The sequence below is a fragment of the Camellia sinensis genome, chromosome 8, assembly GCF_055761805.1.
Source record: "Camellia sinensis isolate YWXY chromosome 8, ASM5576180v1, whole genome shotgun sequence".
NCBI lineage: Eukaryota > Viridiplantae > Streptophyta > Magnoliopsida > Ericales > Theaceae > Camellia > Camellia sinensis.
Window position 1 is genome coordinate 188,027,439 of NC_138968.1, and position 25,562 is coordinate 188,053,000.

At 39.6% G+C, this 25,562-nt stretch overlaps 3 protein-coding genes across 9 annotated transcripts in view; all 3 read left to right on the top strand.

Annotated features, from left to right (window-relative positions):
* The first annotated feature begins 12,742 nt into the window (after positions 1 to 12,742).
* On the top strand, positions 12,743 to 17,200 carry LOC114321635 (F-box/FBD/LRR-repeat protein At1g16930). Of its 7 annotated transcripts, none has more exons than XR_003650379.2 (6): positions 12,743 to 12,941; positions 13,637 to 14,599; positions 14,894 to 15,043; positions 15,117 to 15,384; positions 16,377 to 16,543; positions 16,619 to 17,200. XR_003650379.2 is itself a non-coding variant. In XM_082884370.1 (5 exons), the coding sequence occupies exons 2-4, from the start codon at positions 13,661 to 13,663 to the stop codon at positions 15,378 to 15,380; spliced, it is 1,353 nt and encodes a 450-aa protein (XP_082740496.1). In that variant the 5' UTR covers positions 12,743 to 12,941; positions 13,637 to 13,660; the 3' UTR covers positions 15,381 to 15,384; positions 16,377 to 17,200. The 7 variants fall into 7 exon arrangements, 2 of the variants coding, with proteins under 2 accessions (XP_082740496.1, XP_082740495.1); XR_003650378.2 differs by having other exon boundaries at positions 16,413 to 16,543; XR_003650377.2 differs by having other exon boundaries at positions 16,459 to 16,543.
* The window catches only part of LOC114321659 (F-box protein At4g09920), a 49,747-nt gene continuing 37,025 nt past the window's right edge, over positions 12,841 to 25,562 (top strand). The window contains exon 1 of the mRNA XM_082884363.1: positions 12,841 to 12,856. The gene's annotated coding sequence lies outside the window, so the exon portion shown is untranslated. The remainder of the gene's footprint in view (positions 12,857 to 25,562) is intronic.
* Positions 16,478 to 25,055, top strand: LOC145798354 (F-box/FBD/LRR-repeat protein At1g78750-like). The gene is made up of 6 exons (XM_082885881.1): positions 16,478 to 16,543; positions 18,424 to 18,476; positions 18,589 to 18,693; positions 20,836 to 21,334; positions 21,631 to 21,774; positions 24,870 to 25,055. The coding sequence occupies exons 1-6, from the start codon at positions 16,478 to 16,480 to the stop codon at positions 25,053 to 25,055; spliced, it is 1,053 nt and encodes a 350-aa protein (XP_082742007.1).

The following is a 25,562-nucleotide window of genomic DNA, read 5'->3' on the forward strand; positions in this document are numbered from 1 at the left end:
CAAAGTACCACTTTACAATCCATTTGGAAGTCACATATGCCATATTAAAAGACCTATTACAAGTGTGTTGATCAACAAGTGTTTTGATCCTATACAACCCATCGCTTTTTACATATGAAGCATAACAAACCCAAGGACAACAAACTTTGCTCGCTGCTCTAACCTTTTGTTTGTCACTCTTAGTAAATGTTATATGTTTGCCTCACATAATTGCATACTCCTTCGCAGCATCCCTAAACATATCATGACTCTTGAACTCTATACCAAGTTTGAATTGAGGATTGTGCATATCAGACTCAACATTAAAAATAGGGTATTTCCTTATATGAGAACTACTACCTTCATCAAATGAGCTATCAATACTTCTTAGCTCATTAGAAGAGCTTCCAAGGCTTTGTAGCTCATCAACTGCCTTAGCTATTACATTCTTACTACTTCCTACACCAGCAAACTCTAGATCTTTGTCAATATTAGTCTCATACAATGCATCATCATCAGAAAATCCATAGTCACTATCCTCATATTTCTCAAACTCATCAGATGATGAAGAGTCTGAGGGATTAGGATCATAGTCATCACTATCTTCCTTTTCTGCTACCCGTATATCTACAAGTACTCTATTTCTCTGACTTGTTTTTGCACTTGACCCTACTTGATTAACTTGGGCACCTATAACATCATCCATTCCTAAACAACCTACATAAACCTCTACAACTCTGTCTTCATCGACAAGTGTCTCTAACCTCATTACATCTTGATCAATGTTAATCAACTTTAACCTAGCACAATGATTAACCTTATAGTAATAGATATTACATCCACTGCATCCTCCTTTCTTGGCCATATTATCTAACTCCACAATTGATATTTCATCAGAATTACAAAAGTCAAAATAACTGATAAATCCACCACTATAAACCCTCTGAGGATTATAACTAACCAAACCCCCATGATGCATTTTGATTGTGAAATAACAAGATTCTTTCTCTGCATTTTTTAAATGAAAAAATATGCTATTATGGACTACTTATACTAATAAATTAATAAAATTAGTAGTAAACAACTATTACCGTAAGACAGTTTCAATTCAACAAATCCATATATGAATACAAAAAGAACAAATCTTTGTCTGTATTCTTGGTAAATTGATTTTTAAAAAGCATTACATAAAAAATGAGTTTCTTTTAAGGACTGATTAAACTAATACATTAATCAAGTATTACACTATTTAAGTAAAACAATTTCGATTAAACAAATCTTTTTCAAAGACAACAGACAAAGATTTATTATATCAGAAATCGATTTTTCATAATCATTAGCTAAAAAAATAAACAAATATTAAAAGTAAATACCATAAACAGTTGGTCAATTCATTCACTTGCCATTATTTTCTCTTCGAACACAACCCATGATTCAATGTTAGTTCATGTTCTTCGTTCAATAATAAACTTTGATTTCGATTTCGTCTAAGGCATTTGAAAACCCTAAAAGCGATTTTGATCCCAACAAAGCCCTAGTTCAACCGTCCATCACACTAACTTATTTTGTAAGCAAAACCCTCTTATATTCCCTTCAAAAGATAATTTAGGGTGAAACTCAGCATATTCTGTCCAATTGTAGACGAAATGTGACGGTATGGGCTAAACTGATCAATTTTTTGAAAGTTCAGGCATTAAATTGATATTAATCGAAATATGGAAGTCAAATTGAAAAACTCGTGATAGTTTGGGGAGACAAAATGATATTTCCTCACCTATCTATTGAAAAATCAAACATTTGTTTATCTCATCACCACTAACTGCCGCAACTGTCAAACTTTTCTGGTGACTTTTCTAGCAAAATGTTTTGCACCGATGATGTTTCCTGGCAACTTTTTCAGGCACTGATGGCATATCCTTATCCTTAAATAAAATTTTACTTTAAATCCAATGTCTTTTGTAAGAGGGGCTAATTTGAGCCCACTAAATTATTTAGGCCCAATAGCCCAAGATTAGTGAGCCCGAATTTATCGCAAGTCCAAGAATCGGTGGGCCCAGATTTATCGCCATAAAACGGGTTGAATCGCTCTAAGCCTCGAAAGGGTTCGGATCCACGAACCTAGAGACTTACTTGGACCCGGACTCGAAAGGGTATTGAGCAAGCTTAGAGATCCGAGGCACTCGGACTCGAAAGGGTTCGGATCCACGAACCTAGAGGTCCGAAATACTTGGCTTCGAACGGATTCAGACGCAATCTAGAAGTCGCTCCGTTAATGAGTCCCAGAACACTTGCGGGCTCGGAGCTTTCCGGGATCTACGCACCAGAACCATGGGCGTAATGGAGTTCGAACAAAGGACCCGATCCCGAGGACGGTGAGTGGAGATAAATTCACTCTTCGGTTAAACTAGCCTATACCCGGGTCGAGGTGGCACGACCCCGGGGGGTCCATGAGACTCGGCAATATTGTGCGGCAGGACGTCCTCTGGGACTACCCCTGACCTTTTGGGATGATTGGGGGTTAGGTGTGGCTAAGAAGAAGGGTTCGCCGAGGGAGTGATCTCCTCTTCGGGGTTTTCTCATCCTCGGAGAAGTCACCTCCTCGGAGAGGTCACCTCCTCGGACAAAGTGGTTAGAGAGAATATCCCCATGTGCCTTGCACATGGGCTCCATCCTACATCATGAGGTGCCTATAAATAGCACCCACCCATAGCTTTACAAGGGATGGGTTTTTGGAGATTTTTAACTCTTGGGAAAGAACTAATTTCCCTTCTCCATTATCAACCTTGAGAGTGAAAGTGGGAGATCCCTGGGAGAGCCTTGCCATTATTCTCTCTCTAGCCATTTTGCCTTCTTCTTCACCCAATCTCTTATCTCCATCATCTCCTTTGTTGTTGTGTTCCTAAGTTGAGGTTATTGAAGAATCTAAGCCTCTCATCATATTCTAGAGAATTCGAAGTTGTTCTTCAAGGATCTTCGAAGATCTTCGAATTTTCCAACTCCTTTCTTGAACCCTCTCTTACATTTTTGGCGACTCTGCTGGGGAGGCGGATTGGTTAATGGTCTCAACGAGATCTGGAATCCACACAACTCCAACAAGGATGGCGGGAGAAGATGAAGTTCACCAACAAGGATCCTCTAATGGTGGTGATGACAGAACCATGGCTCCAGATCAACCACTTTTACTTGAAGCCATTCAAGGACTTCAAAATACTCAGCAAGAGATTCTTACCACTCTTCAGAATCTCACTCACACCATGTTGGTGATGAGTTCTAACTTTGCACCGGCGCCAAACGGAAATCAAACTGGTGGTGGAGTTATTCCCCCCGGAGCACAAAATCAAATCCAAGGAGAAGTAGGCCCCAATCAGCCTATGGCTCATGGCAACACGGCCACAGTAACACATGCTCAAACCACAGTAGGCGGCAGCAGTTTGCCCATGCCCGGGCTCCATGGCGTGCCGAGCCAAGATCCAATGGTGACTAGGGGAGTTTCTGGTGTAATGAATGGCGCTCCGACGACTGTTGGTGTCCAGGAAAACATAAGGAGCATGATGGCGCAAAAGGGAGCTCTGCTCGTACCTAATCTTGTTACGCCATCAATAAATGTTACCCAAGCACCAAACGGGCCTCCTTTGGTGCCGACAACAAATCTGCAAGCACAACCCGGTATAGCGGCGCCGTGCGGTGGACTCTATGGGCCTCAATTCAATATCCCATCACCAACTGGCTTGTCTATAGGCGCTAATGGCCAGTATCGTCAAATGTCCTCACCAATGATGAATTCGCAGCACCAGAATGGCCAAGACGCCCCTAGCTCAGTCTTCGGGTACATAAGCCAAGTCCCGGGAATACAACCATCAAACTCTCTCCCTCAACAGTTTCTCACTCTCGCCGATGTGCAGGCCATGTTCGATCTCGAACGGGGCAAGAGGACCTTACCCTCTTTGCCTGATCCAGACGTCAAGCCGCCTTTCCCCATTGAGATGCTGAGCTATCCATACCCTGAGGGGTATACAGTGCCGAAGTTCATCAAGTTCGACGGCAAACAAGGAAATGCCCGAGAACATGTTGTGCGATTCATCGAGACTCTAGGTATTCATGGTTCAAACCACGTCCTCCGACTGAGAGAATTCTCTAAGTCCCTCACCGACCGAGCATATAGTTGGTATGTTAATTTGGCCCCAAACTCTGTCCGAAGTTGGGAGGAAATGGTTAACAAATTCCACTCCAAGTTCTTTCAAGTGGCGGAGAAGGTGACCACACTTACATTGTGTAAAGAGAAGCAACAAGAAAGTGAAGACATCCTTGACTACGTCAAAAGGTTTCAGGACAAGGTCGTGGATTGTCATGAAGCTGTTGAGGAAAGTTATCTGGTTCAAATTTGTCTAGAAGGGGCATTGAGCAGGTACAAAATGTTTCTAGTTAACCACAAGCTACCCACCTTCTCGGCATTAATAGAAGCAGCTCGGAACATTAGCATTCCTCAGGCTCAGGAGTCCGGATTTAAAGCCAGTTACAAGACTAGTTTCAAGTCATCTCGTGGACCTATCGTTGCTGCTGCCTCTGCCCCGGATACCCGAAATTCACAAGGAGGAGGTCATAGAGGCCAGAAAAGAAAGCAATATAATGGTGAAAAGGGGAATGTTTCTTATCCATGTGGAATCGAGGAAGTGAAAGCTCTAGTTAAGGAATGGGTGGCTGACGGAGAGCTAAAATTGCCTTATGTTGAAGAAATGCCATCAAAAAAGGACCGTGAGAGCCCTGAATTTTGTGTCTACCATCGTACATTGAAACATCCGACAGAGAAGTGTTGGACTCTCAGGAAAATCTTCAGAGATAAAGTCGAGGCAGACGAATTGAGGTTCAAAAAGCGAGGGACTCAAGACATCCGAGAACAACCGTATCCTCAACACCGAGACAAGGGCAAGAATGTTGCTATGATAGCTTATGAAGGCCCAATGATCGAGGCTATCGCTAATCTCGATGACGATGACTGTTATCTGGACGACATCCTCGAGCCAGAGGGTGAGCAAGTTTACTATGGAAGTGCTCTCGATCTAGAGGGCAGAACATTTATGACTCATGGCGAAGATCCCTTTGATCCAGAAGGAGGAGAAGAATACTATGGAAGAGGAGGACACCATGTTTATATGGCATCTTATTTTGAGGAGACCGAGGAGATGGTTAACTACGAGCCTCCAAGAGTGGAAAAAGATCCGGATCACTATGCCAAAACCCTGCAAGACTGTGTAAAGTTCAAGCAGTTCTTTGACCAGCTTGGACTTTCCAGGGAGGCAAGAACGGAAATCACCAAGTCTATCATTAATATAGCCGAGGCACACCATGAGGAATGCATGTCGACTGAGGGGTCTATCCCGAGGAAGGCAAAAGAGCAATCTAGTGCCATTACTTTCTCCGAGGCTGATCGAAAGTATCCTTTTTCTCACAATCGCCCGCTTTATGTGACTGTTTTTATTAACGGGGTTGAGTTCAAAAGGGCCTTTCTAGATAGTGGAGCCTCTATCAACATTATGACTCGCGCTACTCTAGAAAAAGCCGGAATCTCTGAAGAACGCATTGTGAAGCAGCCGATAGTCATCACTGGCTTCGGTGGAGAAAGGAGAGTTACTATCGGATGCGTAACAGTTGATTTAGCCGTTGGAGAGATTCGCTCGGCCACCAAGTTCCATATTATCGATTCTGAGGCAAATTATCACATCATTCTAGGGAGGACCTGGATGCATAGATATGGGGCTGTACCATCAAGTTATCATCAGTGTGTTAAGGCTAAATGGGGAAAGAAGACGGTGACAATTCAGGCTACAGAAAGGCCGTTCGAGATCCATGAAGCTCATTATTCTGATGCCATCTACTTCACCGAACTGGCTGTCGAAGAAGTTCCCACCACCTCTAAGCCTCGAGGGGTCAAAATTCCTCGTTGGGAGGATATCAAAGATGACAAGGAGCCGATGACAGAATCAAGTAAGCGGGCGATGTCTAGACCAGAAAGTCCGCCTATTCCTCGGAAGGTGATGAAAGTTCGAGAAGGAGGCAAGACGGTGTATTATTTATGAAGGTGCGGGGAGTCGGTTTCTTCAGTCACCGACTCCGAGTCAAAAGAAGAGCCTCCTGACAATGATATAGTAATAAAGCCTGAAGTGGCTCCAGAATGTATGCAAGATGGGCCGAAGCCTCAGCCTGAACAAATTATTGAAATAGATATGAGTGATGGACAAGATGCACCGAGGCCGGTATTCGTAAGTTCGAGCCTTAGCCCAGAGAAGCGGGAACAGTTGTTAAAGTTGATAAGCCGATACTCAGATGTGTTTGCTTGGTCATATAAGGAAATGCCCGGACTAGATCCTGACCTAGTCTCCCACTATCTTGATGTGTTCCCAAACTCCAAGCCAATTAAGCAAGCTGCTCGAAAATATCATCCAGACCTCGAAGAGAAGATTAAGGAGGAGATTGAAAAACTTCAACAGGCTGGTTTCATCCGGCCAATACAGTACCCCACGTGGTTAGCAAACATCGTGCCAGTAAAGAAGAAGAATGGCCAAATCAGAGTATGTGTAGACTTTCGAGATTTGAACAAATCTTGCCCGAAGGATGAATTCCCTCTTCCTCACATCAACACCCTCGTGGATACTACCTTGGGACACCAGATGTTCTCATTCATGGATGGATTCAGTGGTACAATCAGATTAAGATGGCTGAAGAGGACGCAGAAAAGACTGCTTTTAGAACACCTCTCGGAAACTTCTTCTATACAGTCATGCCTTTCGGACTCAAGAATGCCGATGCAACTTACCAAAGGGCTATGACTGCAATCTTTCATGACATGATCCATCATGAGGTGGAAGATTATGTTGATGATCTAGTGGTGAAATCCAAGAAAGAAGAAGACCATCTCCGAGACCTTGAGAAGGTATTCAAGAGGTGCCAGAAATTCAAAATGAGAATGAATCCTCTCAAATGTGCTTTCGGGGTGACGGCTGGGAAGTTCCTCAGGTTTCTTGTACACAGACATGGTATCGAGACAGATGAAGACAAGGTCAAATCTATCAGAGCAATGCCTCCCCCGCATTCTCAGAAGGAGTTAAAGAAGTTCCTCGGGAAAGTGTCTTATATTCGGAGGTTTATCCCAGCACTTGCAGAGATCTCTGCCCCTTTCGGTTCATTGTTAAAAGGAGATGCCAAGTTCGAGTGGAATCAGGAACACCAAAAGGCCTTCGAGAGAATCAAGGCAGCCTTGACCTCGCCTCAGACCATGATAGCCCCGTAGCCCGGGGTGCCTTTAATGTTGTACTTAACTTCAACCCCCAAGTCCATAGGGGCACTATTGGTCCAAGATATAGATGGAGCAGAACGCCCGGTGTATTACATCGGCCGGAAGATTCGAGGAGCAGAAGTCCGATATACTCCGATAGAGAAACATTGCTCAGCTTTGGTATTCACCCTTCCGGAGGACTGGAGAGGAGAAGTCCTCGAACAACTCAGAAGCAAAGTTGGAAAATTGACTATGGCCAAGCTTGCCCAATTCATAATTATTCAAGGTGAACTTTATTTCCGAGGAGGTACCGGATTCCTAGCCCGGTGTGCTGGCCAACAAGAAGCAAGTTTTCGACTACAACAGATTCATGAAAAATCCTGCGGGGATGGGGATATCAGTCTGTACAGAAAGATCCAAAGACATGGCTATGATGGTATATGACGACCACAACCCGAGCAGCTGGTGAAAGCTTCCCAAATGATCTTGCAACTGTAGGGGCAAATGTCAACATTCCGTAAAAGAAGTCTACCTACGACATTTACAGTTTGCATTTACTGCATTGTCCATGAAGTTCTATCTTTCTTATGTTATGAAGAAATTTATTACCTCCATATTATGTATCTCCATTAAAAGTTATTTTCTCTACATTGTATATCTTCATTGTGTTATGTTACTTGAAACAGTTTTCAATTTTTTTGTTGCCCCTCAAAGAAGAAAAAGGAATGGTAGACTCAGTTACCAACCTGAAGGGAGTTTTCTTGACACAGTAGAAGTATACTTCCACTCGGACCTCCGAAGAGCAGCCATGGCTTCCATCAATGCAAGCTTTGAGGGTCTTTCTTGCTGAAGTAGAGTGTGTGCTCCCACTCGGACTTCCGAAGAATAGCCCTTACTTCTGTCAGTTCAAGCTTTAAGGATCTTTCTTGCTGAAGTAGAGTGTGTTCTCCGCCTCAGACTTTCGAAGAACAGATCTTGCTTCCATCAGTGCAAGCTTCGAGGGATAGCCTTTGCTTCCATTAGCGCCGAAGTAGAAGTGCGCATCCACTCGGACTTCCGAGAGACAGCCTTGTTTCTGCTCGGACTTCTGAGGGAAAGCCTTCCGAGGGACAACTCTTGCTCTCATCAGTGCGGGTCCGAAGAACAACCCTTGATCTCATCAATACGAGCTCCGAGGATCTTTCTTTTCAAAGTAGAGTGAACTCTTACTCGAACTCCCGAGGGATAGCCTTTGCTTCCATTAGTTGCCGAAGTAGAAGTACGCATCCACTCGGACTTCCGAGGGACAGCCTCGTTTCTGCTCGGACTTTTGGGGGACAACCTTGTTTTCGCTCGAACTTCTGAGAGACAATCTTTACTTCTGTTGGTGCAAGCTTGGTAGACTCGGTTATCTTCCAGAGGAATCTTTCTTGCCAAAGTAGGGTGTGTGCTACCTTCGGACTCCCGAGGGACAGTCTTGCTTTTGTTCGGACTTCCGAGGAACAGCCCTTGCTCTCATTAGTGCGGGTTCCAAGGGCCCCGAGGTTGTGAATTTCAATCAAGAATTCATTTGCCTGAAATAGCAAAGCCAACAAATGAGACAAACAATATCAATTTCAGATCATGATTCAGGCATTATCAGAATGGGGCAACATCAACAAATAATAATTATCTATTTAAGCTACAACAATTTTATTACTCTGAGCAAGTTCATGAAAATGCAACTATCAAGTTTTTGTCTCTCCGGGCTGGTTCCTCTCAAGCCGACGTAAAACTACAACGGTCACACAAAAAATTTTGGCATCAGCTATGTATTTCCCAAGCATCCACAAGTTAAACAAACAACAATATATCATCTTTATTATTCAACGAGAGGAAGAGGGAGCCGAATTTCATACTCACAAATTTGGGACTGTTAGAGGGGTGAAGTCCGAAGCCGATGTTGGAAATTCAAGTTGAAATCAGAGAGGTTTTATAGACTGTAATCAACAGGACTGAGCTAGACTGGGCAAGACCACGCACGTTGCGTTGAGTGGGCAAACGTGCGTGGTCGGCGTTGGACAAGTTGAGGCCGGAGGCAGCAATGGTGTCGGAAAGAAGGTGGCGACCATACACGTCGCGTTGAGTGGGCAACGTGTGGTCGGTGCTGGAATAGTTGAAGCCGGTGGCCAACTTGCAGCAGAGAGCAGCGTCGGAGAAAACTAAGGCCGAGATCGGTAGAGCCAGCGCCAGGGGCAGCCAAGACAGGGCGGCAGCAGTAAGTGTAGCTTCGACAAACAGTAAGTGAGAAAGGTGCTAGACGGACCAACGACGCGTTGAAAGGGCGACGTGGTCCACGTTGATTAATCACGGCCGAATCTAGTGAGTATGCAAAAATCGAGATTCAAACTCCGAAAAAATAGCGCCGGGCTATGAGACTAATGAGCTGGATGGTGATAGGCAAAACCACACATCGCGTTGAGTGGGCGACGTGTGGTTCGCGTTGAACAGCCGAAGACGAAGTCAAAGCACTGGGCAACCAAAGATGAAGGCAAAGTTGTAGCAGAGAAAGGTGGAGTAGAGCTAGTGTCAGAATGTGCTAACAGTAGCTCGGATAGTGGCATCGGCAACAATCGGATCGGCGACAGTGGGCAACCTGAAAAAAGAATAAGAGTTGATAGGTTAATACTTCAAAGAGAGAAAAGCATACCCAGAAGAGAAAGAAAAAGGTTGTTTGTCTTTATCCTCAAAAGTGGTGTGGGTCTTCGGCGATGACGACGGTGCTCGGAGTTGCACCAACGAGCAGTGAGCAGTAAAATTTCATCATTCTCGGATTTAACAAGTCTCAACATCAGTATAGTTCAGAGCCCAAGTGAGGATTCAAAATGTATTTTATCAAGCATTATCAACAGATATTTATGTTCAAAGTCGGTGATTCAGCTACCTCTGTAAAACAAAGATTAGCAAAATTCAATATCAGAGCATTTCTTTTCTCTCCATGGCCAAGCAATTAATATGGGTTTAACAGAGTCTTATTCTCTTTCTCAAAGAAAAAAAAAAAAAAAAACAATGAGCAGCAATCAACAAATCAAGATTCAACAAGGACATTATTTCCCTCAATGACCAAGCATTAGCTATTCAGAAGTCAAGAACACAAATCCCAAATTTATTCTTTGCAAACCCAGGTTCATGAGCAACATATGTATATATATATATATATATATATGTATATATCAGAAAAAAATAAAAAAAAAATTCAAGAATGGGTTTCATTGAACACTTGCTCACAAACCGAGAATAACAACGCGGGCATTGGGCAACTGGGCAAACCCGCACCGCGCTGAGTCAGCGGCGTGGTTGGTGTTGATTAATCACGGCTTGAACCAAGGGCGATGAATTTCAGTGGGTGTGAAATCAAGGCCAAGATCTGGGGGTTCGGAACTCTGAAAAGTGTTGATAAGCTGAGATGGAGGACCGGTGATGAGCTAAATGGCGCTGGGCAAGACAACGCATGTCGCGTTGAACGGGCAACATGCGTGGTCAGCGTCGGACAGTCGGGGTCGGAAGCAAACCAGCAGAGAGAGGTCAGCGGTAGGATGGGTCGGTGACGACGACAGCGGCATTTGGAGAGGTACCAAGCTGGGTGGACCTTGCGAGCAATCGGCGGTAGCCTTTGATTTAGTAGCTGCGGAGTTCCGATTAAAGAAGAAGAGGACTAGGTCGGCAGCGTTGCTTAAAGCTATGATGAAGATTAGTGTGCAAATGGCAGAGGCTTCTTGAAGAAGAGACCTGGGTTGGTCTCTCTGTGTAGTGAGAGAGAGAAAGCCGAATGGCTGTGGGCAACAAACAAATAACTATAGACTAGGGTTGTCTTTTTTCCTTATATTAAAAAAAAAAAGGTTTGATTCTTAGCCTATTCTCTCAAATATCCTGAATATATATATATATATATATATATATATATATATATATATATATATATAAATAAATGGAGGCCTTTGATTTGGGTTTCTGGAGTTAAAAAAATTTTTGGTCAAACTTTTGATTTTATTTGGTTCACGAAAAGAAAAAAATTATTATTATTTTCTTTGAGCAACTTATTTGGTGCCTTATTAATTACATGTCCAAGTTGGTTTGGTGGAGCATTAAATAATTCAAGTTTTGATTTTCTTTCCAAAAAAAAAAAAAAAAAGTTCCAAAAAAAATAAATAATAGTTATTTATTATTTTTTTTAAATGTTACTTGTCAATTTTATCTGTAAATTACGGTGAATTTTCAGCTTTATCTTTAGACTCTATCAAGACCAAACATTCCCGAAGACATAATGTAAAGCATGGCTGACAAGGTGAAATTATGCATGTCCGAGAAAATTACAATTTCTCATACACGCAAGGGGCAAATGTAAGAGGGGCTAATTTGAGCCCACTAAATTATTTAGGCCCAATAGCCCAAGATTAGTGAGCCCGAATTTATCGCAAGTCCAAGAATCGGTGGGCCCAGATTTATCGCCATCAAACGGGTTGAATCGCTCTAAGCCTCGAAAGGGTTCGGATCCACGAACCTAGAGACTTACTTGGACCCGGACTCGAAAGGGTATTGAGCAAGCCTAGAGATCCGAGGCACTCGGACTCGAAAGGGTTCGGATCCACGAACCTAGAGGTCCGAAATACTTGGCTTCGAACGGATTCAGACGCAATCTAGAAGTCGCTCCGTTAATGAGTCCCAGAACACTTGCGGGCTCAGAGCTTTCCGGGATCTACGCACCAGAACCATGGGCGTAATGGAGTTCGAACAAAGGACCTGATCCCGAGGACGGTGAGTGGAGATAAATTCACTCTTCGGTTAAACTAGCCTATACCCGGGTCGAGGTGGCACGACCCCGGGGGGTCCATGAGACTCGGCAATATTGTGCGGCAGGACGTCCTCTGGGACTACCCCTGACCTTTTGGGATGATTGGGGGTTAGGTGTGGCTAAGAAGAAGGGTTCGCCGAGGGAGTGATCTCCTCTTCGGGGTTTTCTCATCCTCGGAGAAGTCACCTCCTCGGAGAGGTCACCTCCTCGGACAAAGTGGTTAGAGAGAATATCCCCATGTGCCTTGCACATGGGCTCCATCCTACATCATGAGGTGCCTATAAATAGCACCCACCCATAGCTTTACAAGGGATGGATTTTTGGAGATTTTTAACTCTTGGGAAAGAACTAATTTCCCTTCTCCATTATCAACCTTGAGAGTGAAAGTGGGAGATCCCTGGGAGAGCCTTGCCATTATTCTCTCTCTAGCCATTTTGCCTTCTTCTTCACCCAATCTCTTATCTCCATCATCTCCTTTGTTGTTGTGTTCCTAAGTTGAGGTTATTGAAGAATCTAAGCCTCTCATCATATTCTAGAGAATTCGAAGTTGTTCTTCAAGGATCTTCGAAGATCTTCGAATTTTCCAACTCCTTTCTTGAACCCTCTCTTACATCTTTTAAATTAGACTTCTTACCAATTTCTTTATAATAAATTTATATTAAATTTGTGGAGTTTAGTGTATTTTTATAAATCTCAAGGGGACTGGAGTCAAATATATTTAAAACACAAATGGTGCAAAGTATACTCCCGACAGCCATGGTAGATAAGTGACTATGAGGTTCGTCGGGTGAAACCCTAACCCTAATAACCATTGAAGTTGCAGCGAATTTCGTCCTCAAAAACCATCCGAACCCATTGGTGGCCGATCCCCTCATTAACCAGGTTGGTTTCGTTTCCTTTTTGTACCATTTGTTCTCTTTGATCTGAAGATTTTATTTATGTTGGTATAGTATGCTCTAGCTCCATTTGGCTTCCGAAAGTAAAATTCCGAATTCTGAATTCTTTATACAATGCTCGTTTGTGTCTTAAATGTTGTACGAGGTGCTGTGATGAGAGATTGTTTTTTGACATTCATAGTTCTACTTTTTCTGTTCTTTTTTTTTTTTTTTTTTTTTTCTTGCTCATAAAACAAATAATTTGAAGGCCCCTTTGATTAGCAGGATTAATAGTTAAGAGTATTAACAATCATGAGATTAGTTTGGGATTGGTTATCCAGCTGGATTTGTATTTTGTGAGATATATAACAATTTTCTCTTGTTCATGGAATTTTATTTATTTATTTATTTTTTTTTTTTGCAATGGATATGGAAATATATAATTCCAATTATATGTATGTTTTGGGTTATTACTCATAGGATTAAAAAATCTGTCAATTTTGTTTAATAGAATGGCCATTGGAATCTATTCCAAATAATAAAATTTGCTACCAAACAAACGATGGAATGAAAATGTGAGTCCATTGTTATAAAATGGGTTAAATTAGGTTATTTGTATCTTACTTGTATGTTTTTGTTGGGGTGGGTTTGCATGTACAACTGGAAAAAGAGTTTAATTTAGAATTATATGTTATATTTTAGGTAAAGAATTAGTGAATTGAAGTAATGGATTCAGACATTGGGAAGAGTGAAGACAGGATCAGCAAGTTGCCCGATGCCCTTCTGTGCCACATTCTTTCTTTCCTTTCAACAAAAAATGCAGTTGGAACCAGCATTCTGTCGACAAGATGGCGTAACCTCTGGACTTCTGTTCCTAAACTTGATTTTGATGACAACGAATTCTTTTGCGAATATGCTCGATTGAGTGAAGAGAGGAAAATAGAAGTTGATTTGAGCTTTCAGGATTTCATGAATACAGTATTGCGTCTTAGTGATGCACCATGTTTCCAGAAATTCCGTATCAAGGTTAGAAATCCTGGACATCTCGACCTTTTTGATACATGGATCTCTGCTGCAATTGAGCGCAATGTTCTAGTTTTAGACCTGGAGCTCAGAGACGATGTTGGGACTAATGTTAAGTTGCCACATACAATTTTCACCAGCAAAACGCTTGTGGTTCTGACACTTTGGGAAGCTTTTCTAGATGTTCCTGGTTCAGTTTGGCTTCCTAGTCTTAAGAGTCTTAACCTACATTCGGTTAAATATGAAAATGAAGACTCGTTGCTGAAGCTCTTATCTGGTTGCCCAGTTCTTGAAAATTTGTATATGGTGAGGTGGATTTTGGATACACTACAAGTGTTGAATATTTCGGTGCCTACATTGAAGCATTTGACAGTAATTTGGTACAGAGATTATTTTCAGGATGAAGACTTAGAAGATTTGGATGATCAGGGATGCAAACTTGTGGTAGATGCCCCCCAACTTGAGCACATTTATCTTTCGGATTACTGTACAGATGAATTTTTGTTCAGGAATTTACGATCTTTGTCCAAAGCATCTCTTTTTGTTGGATCTTCCGACTTAAGTTTCATTGACGATGGTCTTCGCATATATAGGCTTCTAAGTGGGATTCCAAATGTTAAGTTTCTTGATGCACATTTTTCCGTAAGTCTCTCTACTCCTAAGCCGTTGTGATGTTTATCATGTTTTTGAAGGATACTTGCAGCAATTCATATATTCACTTTTCTTATTTCTTTTTTGTCCTTAAAGATTTTGCTATATCAATTGTCCAATGGGTTTTAAGCCTGGGTAATGGAGACTGTTTATGATTTCATGGACAACGAACATGAAACCAAAGTACAACCCTTACGAATAAGATTAAGTTCTGAGATGAGTAATCTATTGTATCATAGTTTCCTAACAAAAGAATTGTAATATGTCTATTTATCTCATGTTTAGTTTCAGACTGATGTCGATGATTATATGTTGCCTACGTTCCATAATTTAACCGAATTGAAGCTTGGTGGTGGTGGTGACGATAGCTGGAATCTGAAATTGCTATCAGACTTTCTTCAGTGCTCACCTAATCTTGAAACTCTTATTCTTGAGGTGTGTCAAATTTATTGCAAGATTTAGTTAGAAATGTTTCGAAGTTTATGGCTTTTGTATTCTTTGTCTGCAGGGAAATGTACTTGATACTTCAGACAAATCTTGGAATCCACCACAAGAAGTGCCTAGTTGTTTGTTGTTACATCTCAAGAAAATTCGAATACAAAAATTTAGCGGGAAAAATTATGAACTTAGAGTGATAGGGTATTTGCTGAAAAATGCTAAAGTTTTAAAGAAGATGACAATTGACAGCCAAAATTTAGACGATTGCTGTTGTGGGGAATTAACAGCATTACCTAGGGGCTCAAAGACTTGTCAACTTCATCTTCTTCTCTGAATTTGTAAGTTAATCTTCCTAATTATTATTATTGTTGTTTTTATTTTTGTTATTGTTATGTCAAGGATATCAAGTTGATTCTCTGAATAGCTTCATACCTTATGGTTAATAACCAAAAAAAAAGAAAGAAAAAGAAAAAAGAAGAAGACAGAAACGACGAAAAATATAATGATTATGATGAATGACAGACTTTATTGTACTCAACAAATAGTTAATTTTCCAAATTAATGACAAAATCGTTGTGTCTCAAACCAAGGCTTTTTTGAATTCCTGCAATCCTAACGAGGATTCTCCTTTTATTTCCTTTTCTTCTCCCCCCCCCCCCCCCCCAAAAAAAAAAAAAAAAAAAAAAAAAAAGGCATTGCAACAAGTGGGAGACAATCCATTCTGTAAAAACTTCAGCCAAATTTTCCATAGCATAAGAAATGGACTGAGGAGATGAAGGCCATGCATCTTTCATAACATCTTCAAAATTTCTGTAAGGTGAATTACCAATAGGTCTTACTTTTCGAACTTATCATTCATTAAGTCCTATTAATAAATTTATCAAGTGAGTCTCTTTTATTTTTATGAATAAATTTACAATGATAAATTTATCAATCAGGACCTATAGGTAAATAAGCCTAGTTAATAAAACTGATTAGTAAGTGTCCCAAATCCTTATTAGTGGGACAAGCTGCCTCCTAACGAAATGTTTATCAATAGGAATGTGGTTCATGCATGACAATTGGAAGGCCATTGTACATCATATTATCATGAAAATGTAGTTGTGCTTGTTGCAGCATGCTCTAACATTAACCTTCTGGTTTTATTAACTTTTACCATGGCGGCGAGCGTCCTTCACTCTCTCATCATGTTAAAACTAATATCATTGTCTTGTCTGTCCAAACCGGAGTTCTTTGTCACTCTTAAAACCATATTTCATGTGGAAATAATTGTCGGATTCTCTAGTTTAACTGTCTTAATTAAGGGTTTATTTATATATTTTTATTTTAGATAATTATTCTCATCTTGAAAGCTGGTTCTTCATAGTTCTTGTCATTCGATGCTCTCTTCATGCTTTGACAAAATTGACTAGGTGGTAACTGCTTTTTAGCATGTGGAAATTGTTGCCATGCTTGATTGAAAGTTCACCTAACCTTGAAGTTCTTGTCTTCATGAAGGTACATTAAGATGTTAAGTATTTTGTTAATTTAGCAATTTGACTAGTGTACTTAACGATTTCTTTTGTCAAACAGGGGTTTCAGAACATAGAAGTTGCTATACAACATTTGGGAGTCGTCTGCTAGAGTATATACCTATTTGTTTGCCATTACACCTTCAAAGTTCAGGGGGAAGGAGGATGAGCTCAAGCTGGTAGAGTATTTTGTAGGAGACTCTGAAGTTTTGCAGAAGATGAAAATCAGTCTTTGCATAGAAGTTGAATATTTAGGAAGAAATTAATATCATTACCAAGGTGCTCAAACGAATGCCAGATGGAGGCTGCCGTAAGATGGAAAAGATGAGTTTTAAATTTGTGTGTCGTGATGAAAACCAACCTAAAAATTGGAATGATGAACACAAGGTGAACCAGAAAACAACATTGGTAGACTCTCTGCTATAAAACCATGGACTCCTTTATTTTGAAAATATTTGCTAGTTTCTCCTTTCTGCCTATGATTCGTTTGGCTGCTTAAATTAGTGTGCTATTGGGTGATACAAAGATTGAATATGTAAGGTGATATAAAGATTGAATATGATATGGACAAATTATATCTGGTAGCCTTTTTGTTATTTTGGTTATTGTAATTTTAATTGATTCGATTTTGATTTTGTTTTAATTTAGTGCAATTAATTATAACTTTTGACATTTTTTATGAACAATATGTATATAAGTGGCATGTGTCATTTTTTTATTAGCAGAATTATAAATTTATTCAACTCAGTGAGTTAATTTTAACGAATTTAGTGATTATTTTTCTTTAAATTGATATGAATGGTGAAACTTGTGTCAATTGAAAATGCATGAATCAAAATGACATAAGATGTGTAATTTGCACATATAATATTTAGGAGAAAATTTATGAAAGAATTTCAGATTTAACTATGGTAATAAATTAAAATTTTAATTTTATCAATTCAAATTTTAAATATTTAATTTGTTTTTAATCTAAATTATCAATTTATTTATGTTAATTAATATAATTTTCTGTTGAGTTTTGGATTAAAATACAATTTATATATATGATTAACAAATGACTAACAAAGATTATATGTAATTTTATTAGAGGTGGGTTTATTTACTTACTATTATTTAGCAAAATGTAAAATGAGGCAAAATGTTCAATGCGGTGAAGCGCGCGTTTTAAGTCGGATCCCTAGCCCTAACGTCCCCTGCCATTGAAGTTGCAGAGATTTCCGTCACCCAGGTTCCTCTCTCTCTCTCTCTCTCGTCTGAAGGGATTGTTTGATTTGTATCTGAAGATACAATTTTTGAAAAAAAATTTAAAAATTTTGTTTGGTTCAATTTTTTTTTTTTTTAAAAAATTCCAAAATCACTCTCTCCTCCACATCAAGAAATCACTTCTTTTTTTTTCCTCCTCTCATTTTTAATCACTTTTTTTCTCGTACACATCTACTCAATTATAACAAAATATTAAATCATTCCAAACTCTCAAATTCCAAAACTATTTTCAAAATATACAACCAAACAAATTAAAAAAATTTCTAAACTCTCCCTAAAATGTTTTTTTTTTGAAAATTTATCTAAAAACACAAACCAAACACACCCTTTTATGTTCTACTCTCCGTTTGGATACCGAGAATATGCCAGGGAAATTCTATTTTAAAAAAGATTAAAAAAATAATTTTTTATTTTATTTTGTTTTTAAATTTTTTTTTTAAAATCATGATTTGAGTGTAGAGGTATTGGTTGAGTTATGAGTTTTGAAAAGAAAAAATTTGTTTGATTATGAATTTTGAAAAGAGTTTTGGCCATATTTATTTGGTGGATTAGGTTAGATGATATTGTTAGTGAGGAAATTGTTAATATGTGGATTGTTAGGCCATCTCCAACGCTTCAACAAATCCATCATCAAATTCAAATTTGGTAAAAAAGTATCTCTTTTTGTTCTTCAATAGTTTCACCAAACCTGTATCAAATTAAGAAAATAACAAATGTTTCACTAAACTGAGGATCTGGGCCACTTTTCATCATTTTACTGTGCAGGACCGTTGAAGATGGGACACACTGGACGTTCGGTCAGTTGTCTCCCCGGTCATCCGATTACTTCAAGAATTCTCAGAACAGAGCATTGGTTTGGACTGTCGACAGGTTTCCAAGGTTGTTTACTTTTTGTGGCACCAAGACTAAATGCCTCAGAGCATCCTTATCAATCTACTTATATTTTATCCTAAAATATTATTAAAAAATTTATTCTCAAATCACTTTTTCATTTACTTCTCCCAACAAACTTTCTATTCTTTTTCTATTCTATTAAAATAATCTTTTCAATAGCTTTTAAATTTGATTTATTTTAATAATAAAATAATAAAAACATACACAAGCAACAAAAGAAAAAAAAAAAAAAAAAACCAATAGCAGCAGAAGCATATCATGTAAAGAACAAAAGAAACAATCCACCAACACATATCCAATTCAAGCACTCTTTCAAGCAACAAAAGCAGCAGAAGCATCAGGTGGACCCCACACTGCCCAAGCAAATCCTTCGGCCTCTCACCACCAAACAACAAAACTCCCACCATTCCAAAAGAGCAACAGCAGTAGCCTTTCCCACCAGAAAACACATCTTGGTGATTCGTCACAAACATACACAAATATTGTAAAAATTAAAGATAAAGCCACTAACCGAAAAATCATTAAATTGCTTCTTACAGTTGAACCATATTTTTGGAGTGGAAATGGTGTTTAAACAAGTCAAGAATCAAGCACAAAATAGGCCTAAAGTAGAGTGCAAAACAACACCAGCAAAGCAGCAATAAAACAGCCGAAAACAAAGAAAGGCGGTCAACTGAGGGGATCTCTTTGGACGTTCGGCCCCTTGTTTGGGCTACTGTGTTCTCCTACTTTGCTGCAGTTGTTTTGTTTGTTGTTCTTCTGTTGTTTTGTCCATGAAATAACATCTATTTAAGTTTAGTTTTGATCTTATAAACAATAAGATGATGACAACAAAGAGCGACCTACACCAGTGAAAGAGATTTTTCAAAGAGTCTTTGGCGCCCTCCAAATAAAATAAGAATTTATTAGATATGAGGAAGCTATAGTGACTCCCTACAAATAGGGAGTCACTGTAGCAACACTTTTATTTGGGGGGTTGGATGAGGAAACTGCTGGGGGGTGTTTTGATAGAAAAACTCCTTATTTAGGCTAAGAAGGTAATATAAGGGAAGAGATTGTACAAGGAGGAAATATTCTTAGATCTTCGTACTTCTTCGTGTCGAAGCTTTGCTTTACTCCGAATAACCTGAGAAAGCAGTGACAGTGAGCTACCCGGCGGGTGGTTGCTGGGAAACCCCTCCGATGGTCAAGTTTAGCACACTTAGAGAAGAAGAAAGAGAAAGAGGAGACAAAGGGGTAGGTAACTCTGATAACCAGAAGTTCCAGACTTATACATGGAGGCGCAACACCGTTTATATAGCTTCTGCGTGTTTCTCTCGATCCGTCCTTCTTCTGATGCATGTATATGTTCCCCTCTCATCTTTTTCTACGTATAAGTACAAATATTGCCAAACACTACATAGTGAAACCGTCTAACGGGATTGACATGTATGGATGACAGAACCTCCTTCCTGTAATCCAATCATGCCACGTACCACTCTTCACCATGTTATAAGTATGGTGCCACAATCTTCCCTCAAGACTGTGTTACCTGCCCGGTCCTGACAGATAGACCTGAATGTTGGCCCAACTGAGCTCACCAGTCCACAACAAGCTCCTGCTTGATTGAACCTAGCATACCAAGGACAAATCCCGTCTAGCTTTTGATAAGATGCACACATTCAGACTGAGCTAATGCTTCAAACTTTGATCCTTAACCTGACCAGGCTAGGATCTCGGTCCACGCGTGTCCATCATTCGACCACGTTAAGACCCCAATCGAGCATGCAACCTCGTTTTACCTGAGTTAAGACCTCGACTATAGCCTAAACTAGCTCAGCCCATAGCTTGGCCCATAACTGGTCATAAATCCCCCTCTCAATTACTTTCACGAACATACCCTATTGAGTAAAGATCAACAAAAGGAATTTCATTTGAGATTTCAGTATTTCATGATTAGAGTATTGCTTGTCTGTGACACATCACGTTTCGGGAAATTCCGTATCAAGGTTGGAAAACTCATACATCTCAACCTTGTTAGTTCATAGATCTTTATTGCAATCAAGCGCAATGTTCAAGAGCTGGATTTCTGCGACATGATGGAGATTAATGTTAAGTTGTCACATATGCTTTTAATAGCAAATCACTAGTGGTTCTGACACTTTGTGGTGCGTTTCTAGATGTTCCTGGTTCACTTTGGCTTCCTAGTCTTAAAAATCTTAACCTAGATTCGGTTAAATATGAAAATGAAGACTCCTTGCAGAAGCTGTTATCTGGTTGTCGAGTTCTTGAAAAATTGTATATGGTGAGGTGGCTTTTAGATGACATACAATTTTTGAATGTTTTTGTGACTACATTAAAAAGTTTGACGGTAATTTGTTACATGGGTGATTATGATGAAGACTCGGATGAATCAAATGATCAAGGGTACAAACTTGTGGTAGACGCCCCCCAACTTGAGCACATCTGTTTTTCAGATTATTGTACAGGGGATTTTGTGTTTGGGAGTTTACCATGTTTGTCCAAAGCATCTCTTTTTGCTGGATCAACTGACGTAAGTTTCATTGATGATGGTCTTTGCATATATGAGCTTCAAAGTGGGATTCCAAATGTTAAGTTTTTTTATGCATGTTTTTCTGTAAGTTTCTCTACTCATCAGTTGTTGTGATGTTTATCATGTTTTTAAAGGATACTTGCAATAATTGATGTACTCATTTTTGTGCTTCTTTTATCCATAATGATTTTGCTTTATCAATTGTCCAATGGGTTTTAAACCTGGGTAATGGAGAATGCTTATGCCATATGGACAACCAGTATGAAACCAAAGTAAAACCCTCATGCATAAGATTAAGTTCTGAAATGAGTAATCTATTATATCATAATTTCCTAGCAGAAGGATTGTAATATGTCTATTCATGTCATGTTTAGTTTCAGGCCGATGTTAATGATTATATGCTGCCTATATTTCATAATTTGACCCAATTGAAGCTTGGTGGTGGTAGTGACAATTGCTGGAATTTGAAATTGTTAGCAGACTCGCTTCAGTGCTCATCTAATCTTGAAGCTTTAATTCTTGAGGTGTGTTAGTGTATTAGTTGTACATGTTAGTGCATAGCTTTAATCTTTAATGATGTTGTTTCATAATGATGTTGTTTTCATTAGTGCGTCTTTCGGTCCTTTTGATTGAATAAACTCTCATCTATAAATGATTCATACTAAACATTGTAAATTATAATGAACATATATACACAATTTATTCTCTCTCTTTCTCTATACATTTAATTAACTTGGTATCAGAGCACAGTTCTACATTTCTGAGATTTTCTATTTTTGGTGCTTAGTCCCATACACAATGGCACTACACGAAACTGCTCGAAATCACCTCACGATTCTAACGGTACCACCCCCATCACCACAAACTCTGTCACGCGCCTTCACGCGCCACCTTTGTGTTTGGCGCGTCTCAGCTTCCTCTGCCACTCGCACACGAGCCCTCACGCGCTCTTCCGCTGCTTGCTTACGTCAGCCCTGCGCTTGCTTGCACCGCGCCTACTGCTATGGGCCATTCTGCTACAGTGCGCCGTACGCCCTTCCTGCTATTGTGCGCCACACTTCAGTCTGCTATTGTGTGCCATTGATATCATTCCCTCTCTACTGACATCATCTCTGCTGCAACACCTTCAGATCAGATTGCTATTTCAGCAAACCCGAGCCAGCGTGGAGGCAATGGAGTCGACGTCCTTCACTCTGAACCGGATCAGATCTTTCTTTATCTCCTCAGATCTATTGTTAAAGCCATGACCGACGAAGCTAACGCCCTTTGCTCTGGCATTCGCGTCACCAAGTTAGGGTTTTGTGAGATTGAGAATGGCGGAAGTGGTTCACTCTCTGATCAAGAATTTCTGTTGGTTCACATTGCGTGGCTCATACTTCTTGGCTTCTTTGTCTACATAGAGACTCTCTCTCTCTCTCTCTCTCTTATATTTCCACTTTCAAACCCACAACCATTTTTTTAATATTTCACCATTTTCCTTTTTGTTTATTCTTCAACTCACCTGGCATATCTCTTCATTATTTTTATTTTCTTTTATTTCTCTAACTTGGGCTTATTCCTACTAATGCATATATATATATACATATATATAACTCAATCTCCCGAATTTAACTCTGCAACCCATCATTACATCACACCCATCTTTTATCCCGCCTTTATTTTAATATTTCCCATCATTTCTTTTAAACTTTTCTTCCACCAACCTGCTCCCCACTGATTTTATATTTTCTTTTATTTTATCACATACCCATCCTTTCTTTTCACCTTCTCTTTTCACCACTAACTTTTCATATTTCTACTCAGAAAATGCATTGCTGAATGATGCATGGTTTATGTTGTGCCCAAAAAAAAAAAAAAAAAAACCCATTACACACCACCTGATTTTTTTTTTTTTTGTTCAGTCTTGTGTTATTCATGCCATACGGATTTGCCCATCAAACTCATTTTATTCCTGTCGGGAATCAACCCCGATCAACGTTCTACACTAGAGAGTTACCAAAAAAAAAAAAAAAGCAACAACCATCCAACAACAACAACAAGGGATTTGTTTTCTTTTTCAATGGCGGCCACACGCCGACCTCACAAACTTGCCTCTGCCGCCAATCTCTTCATCTTGTTTTTGTCTTGGGCGACTCTTGATGGCCTTGCCTTCGTGCTTCCCAAGTTGCCAAGTGAGTTGACTCCCTGCTGCTCATCAGAAACAGAGTACGACGGCATTCCAAATCGGACCATAACGGTGGCCTTCCATTTCAGCTCTTTGTTCTCCGCCTTCAGCGCGCAAATCTCTGTTCGTGCATCCTTATACAAGCGCTGCAGCAGAGAGAGTTGGGCATTTAACTGTTGTACCTCACTTGTCCTATTCTGCAGTCGGTGAGACAAGTTAGTGACTGCAGTCATGGTCTCCACACATGACTTCAGGGTATAGTGGTTGGCCTCAATGTCAGATTGAGCTGCCATTATTTGCTGAACTGACAACATAGGAAAGTTAAGAGAAGTAAAAGTAGGAGCAGGGGCACTCAGTCCAAGAGTGCTTATAGGATCATTGAGGTCTGGAAAGAGGGTGAGAGAACCACGAGAAGCGGCCATGTTAGAGGATGCAAACGAAAAGGGTTGCAAAGTGTTTTAGAGAATGCAAAGAAAATGGTTGCAGAGTGGTTTGTAGTTTTTGTGCTCTGCCTCTCTCAACGCCCTTGGTTTAAAAAGAAAGCAAAGAGACAAAGACGACAAAGAGCGAGAGCCAAGGCAGACACGACACTCTGTCGGTCACGTGAATCGCGCGACGCTCGACGCCACAGTGTTAGGCGCGACTTTTGAAGGCTATATATATATATATATATATGGGTGTGTGTGTATATCTTTGTATGTATATAAACACGACCATACAATGTCTTCTCCAACAGTCCGACACGACCACACAGTGTCTTCTACAACTATCCGACACGACCACACAGCGTCTTCTACACCGGTCCGACACGACCATATAATGTCTTCTACAACAGTCTGCCACAACCATACAATATCTTCTATAACGGTTTGACACGACCACACGGTGTCTTTTACACCGGTTCGACACGATCATACAGTGTCTTCTACAATGGTCTGCCACAACCATACAGTGTCTTCAATATCGGTCTGACACGACCATACAGTGTCTCCTATCCTCTTTTATTGTAATTGTCAGTTTATTTTCACGCTTTGTTACTCTCTCCAAACTCAAGTTGGTTAGTACCTATTCTCCTTGAGTTTGAGAGAGACTGCTAGTGTATTAGCTGTACATGTTAGTGCATAGCTTTAATCTTTAATGATGTTGTTTCATAATGATGTTGTTTTCATTAGTACGTCTTTCGCTCCTTTTGATTGAATAAGCTCTCCTCTATAAATGAGAGTCATACTGAACATTGTAAATTATAATAAACATATATACACAATTTATTTTCTCTCTTTCTTTATACATTAAATTAACTAGGTGCATGAGATTTATTGCAAGATTCAGTTAGAAATGTTTCGAAGTTGCTGGCTTTTATATTCTTTTTGTCTTTAGGGAAATGGGCTCGATAATTTTGCCAAATCTTGGAATCCACTACAGGAAGTGCCCAGTTGCTTGTTATAACATCTCAAGGAAATTCAAATAAAACGATTTAGTGGGAAAGATTATGAGCTTAGCGTGACAGAGTATTTGCTGAAGAATGCTAAAGTTTTAAAGAAGATGAAAATTAACTTTCAGAATTCAGATGCTTGCTTTTGTGGGGAATTAGCTGCTTTTCCTAAGGGCTCAAAGAGTTGTCAACTTAATATTCTTCTCTAAATTTGTAAGTCTATCTTCTTACATGTTTGGTTTCGGTTTTCCAAACTTATTTGTTTTTGAAAATTTTAGAGTTTTTGTTTGGTTAAGTCAAAAAATCAAAAAAAGTTTTCAATTTTTTTTTTCCGGATGCACACTTAGAATCAGAGATGTGATTTGATGTGACTTGTTCTTTTTTGTTTTCTTTCCACTTTTTAATGTGACTTGTTCTCTTTTGTTTTGTTTTGCTTTATTTTTTTTTTAGGGTTGCTAAATGATTCTAGCAAGTTAACCGAAAGTTCAATGTGGCGGGATTTTAAATTTTATGTTGACACAATATTCAATGTGGAGGGATTTTAAATTTAAAAACAAAACAAAATTCAAAAATACTTGTATTTGATGTTATAAAAGTTTGTAAGTTGGTTACTTAATTTTTTTTTTCTGCCAATTTGTGATTAAATTATGTATTTTGTGGTTGATATTATGAAAGTTTATGATAAAGTCATAAACTTAATGGTAGGGTATACATCC

Coding starts and splice junctions, on each gene's coding strand:
- LOC114321635 (XM_082884370.1), top strand. CDS start 13,661: ATGGATTCAGACATTGGGAAGAGTGAAGACAGGATCAGCAAGTTGCCC. Junction 14,600..14,893: donor TTCTTGATGCACATTTTTCC/GTAAGTCTCTCT, acceptor TCTCATGTTTAG/TTTCAGACTGATGTCGATGA. Junction 15,044..15,116: donor TTGAAACTCTTATTCTTGAG/GTGTGTCAAATT, acceptor CTTTGTCTGCAG/GGAAATGTACTTGATACTTC.
- LOC145798354 (XM_082885881.1), top strand. CDS start 16,478: ATGTGGAAATTGTTGCCATGCTTGATTGAAAGTTCACCTAACCTTGAA. Junction 16,544..18,423: donor AAGTTCTTGTCTTCATGAAG/GTACATTAAGAT, acceptor GTGGATTGTTAG/GCCATCTCCAACGCTTCAAC. Junction 21,335..21,630: donor TTTTTTATGCATGTTTTTCT/GTAAGTTTCTCT, acceptor GTTTAGTTTCAG/GCCGATGTTAATGATTATAT.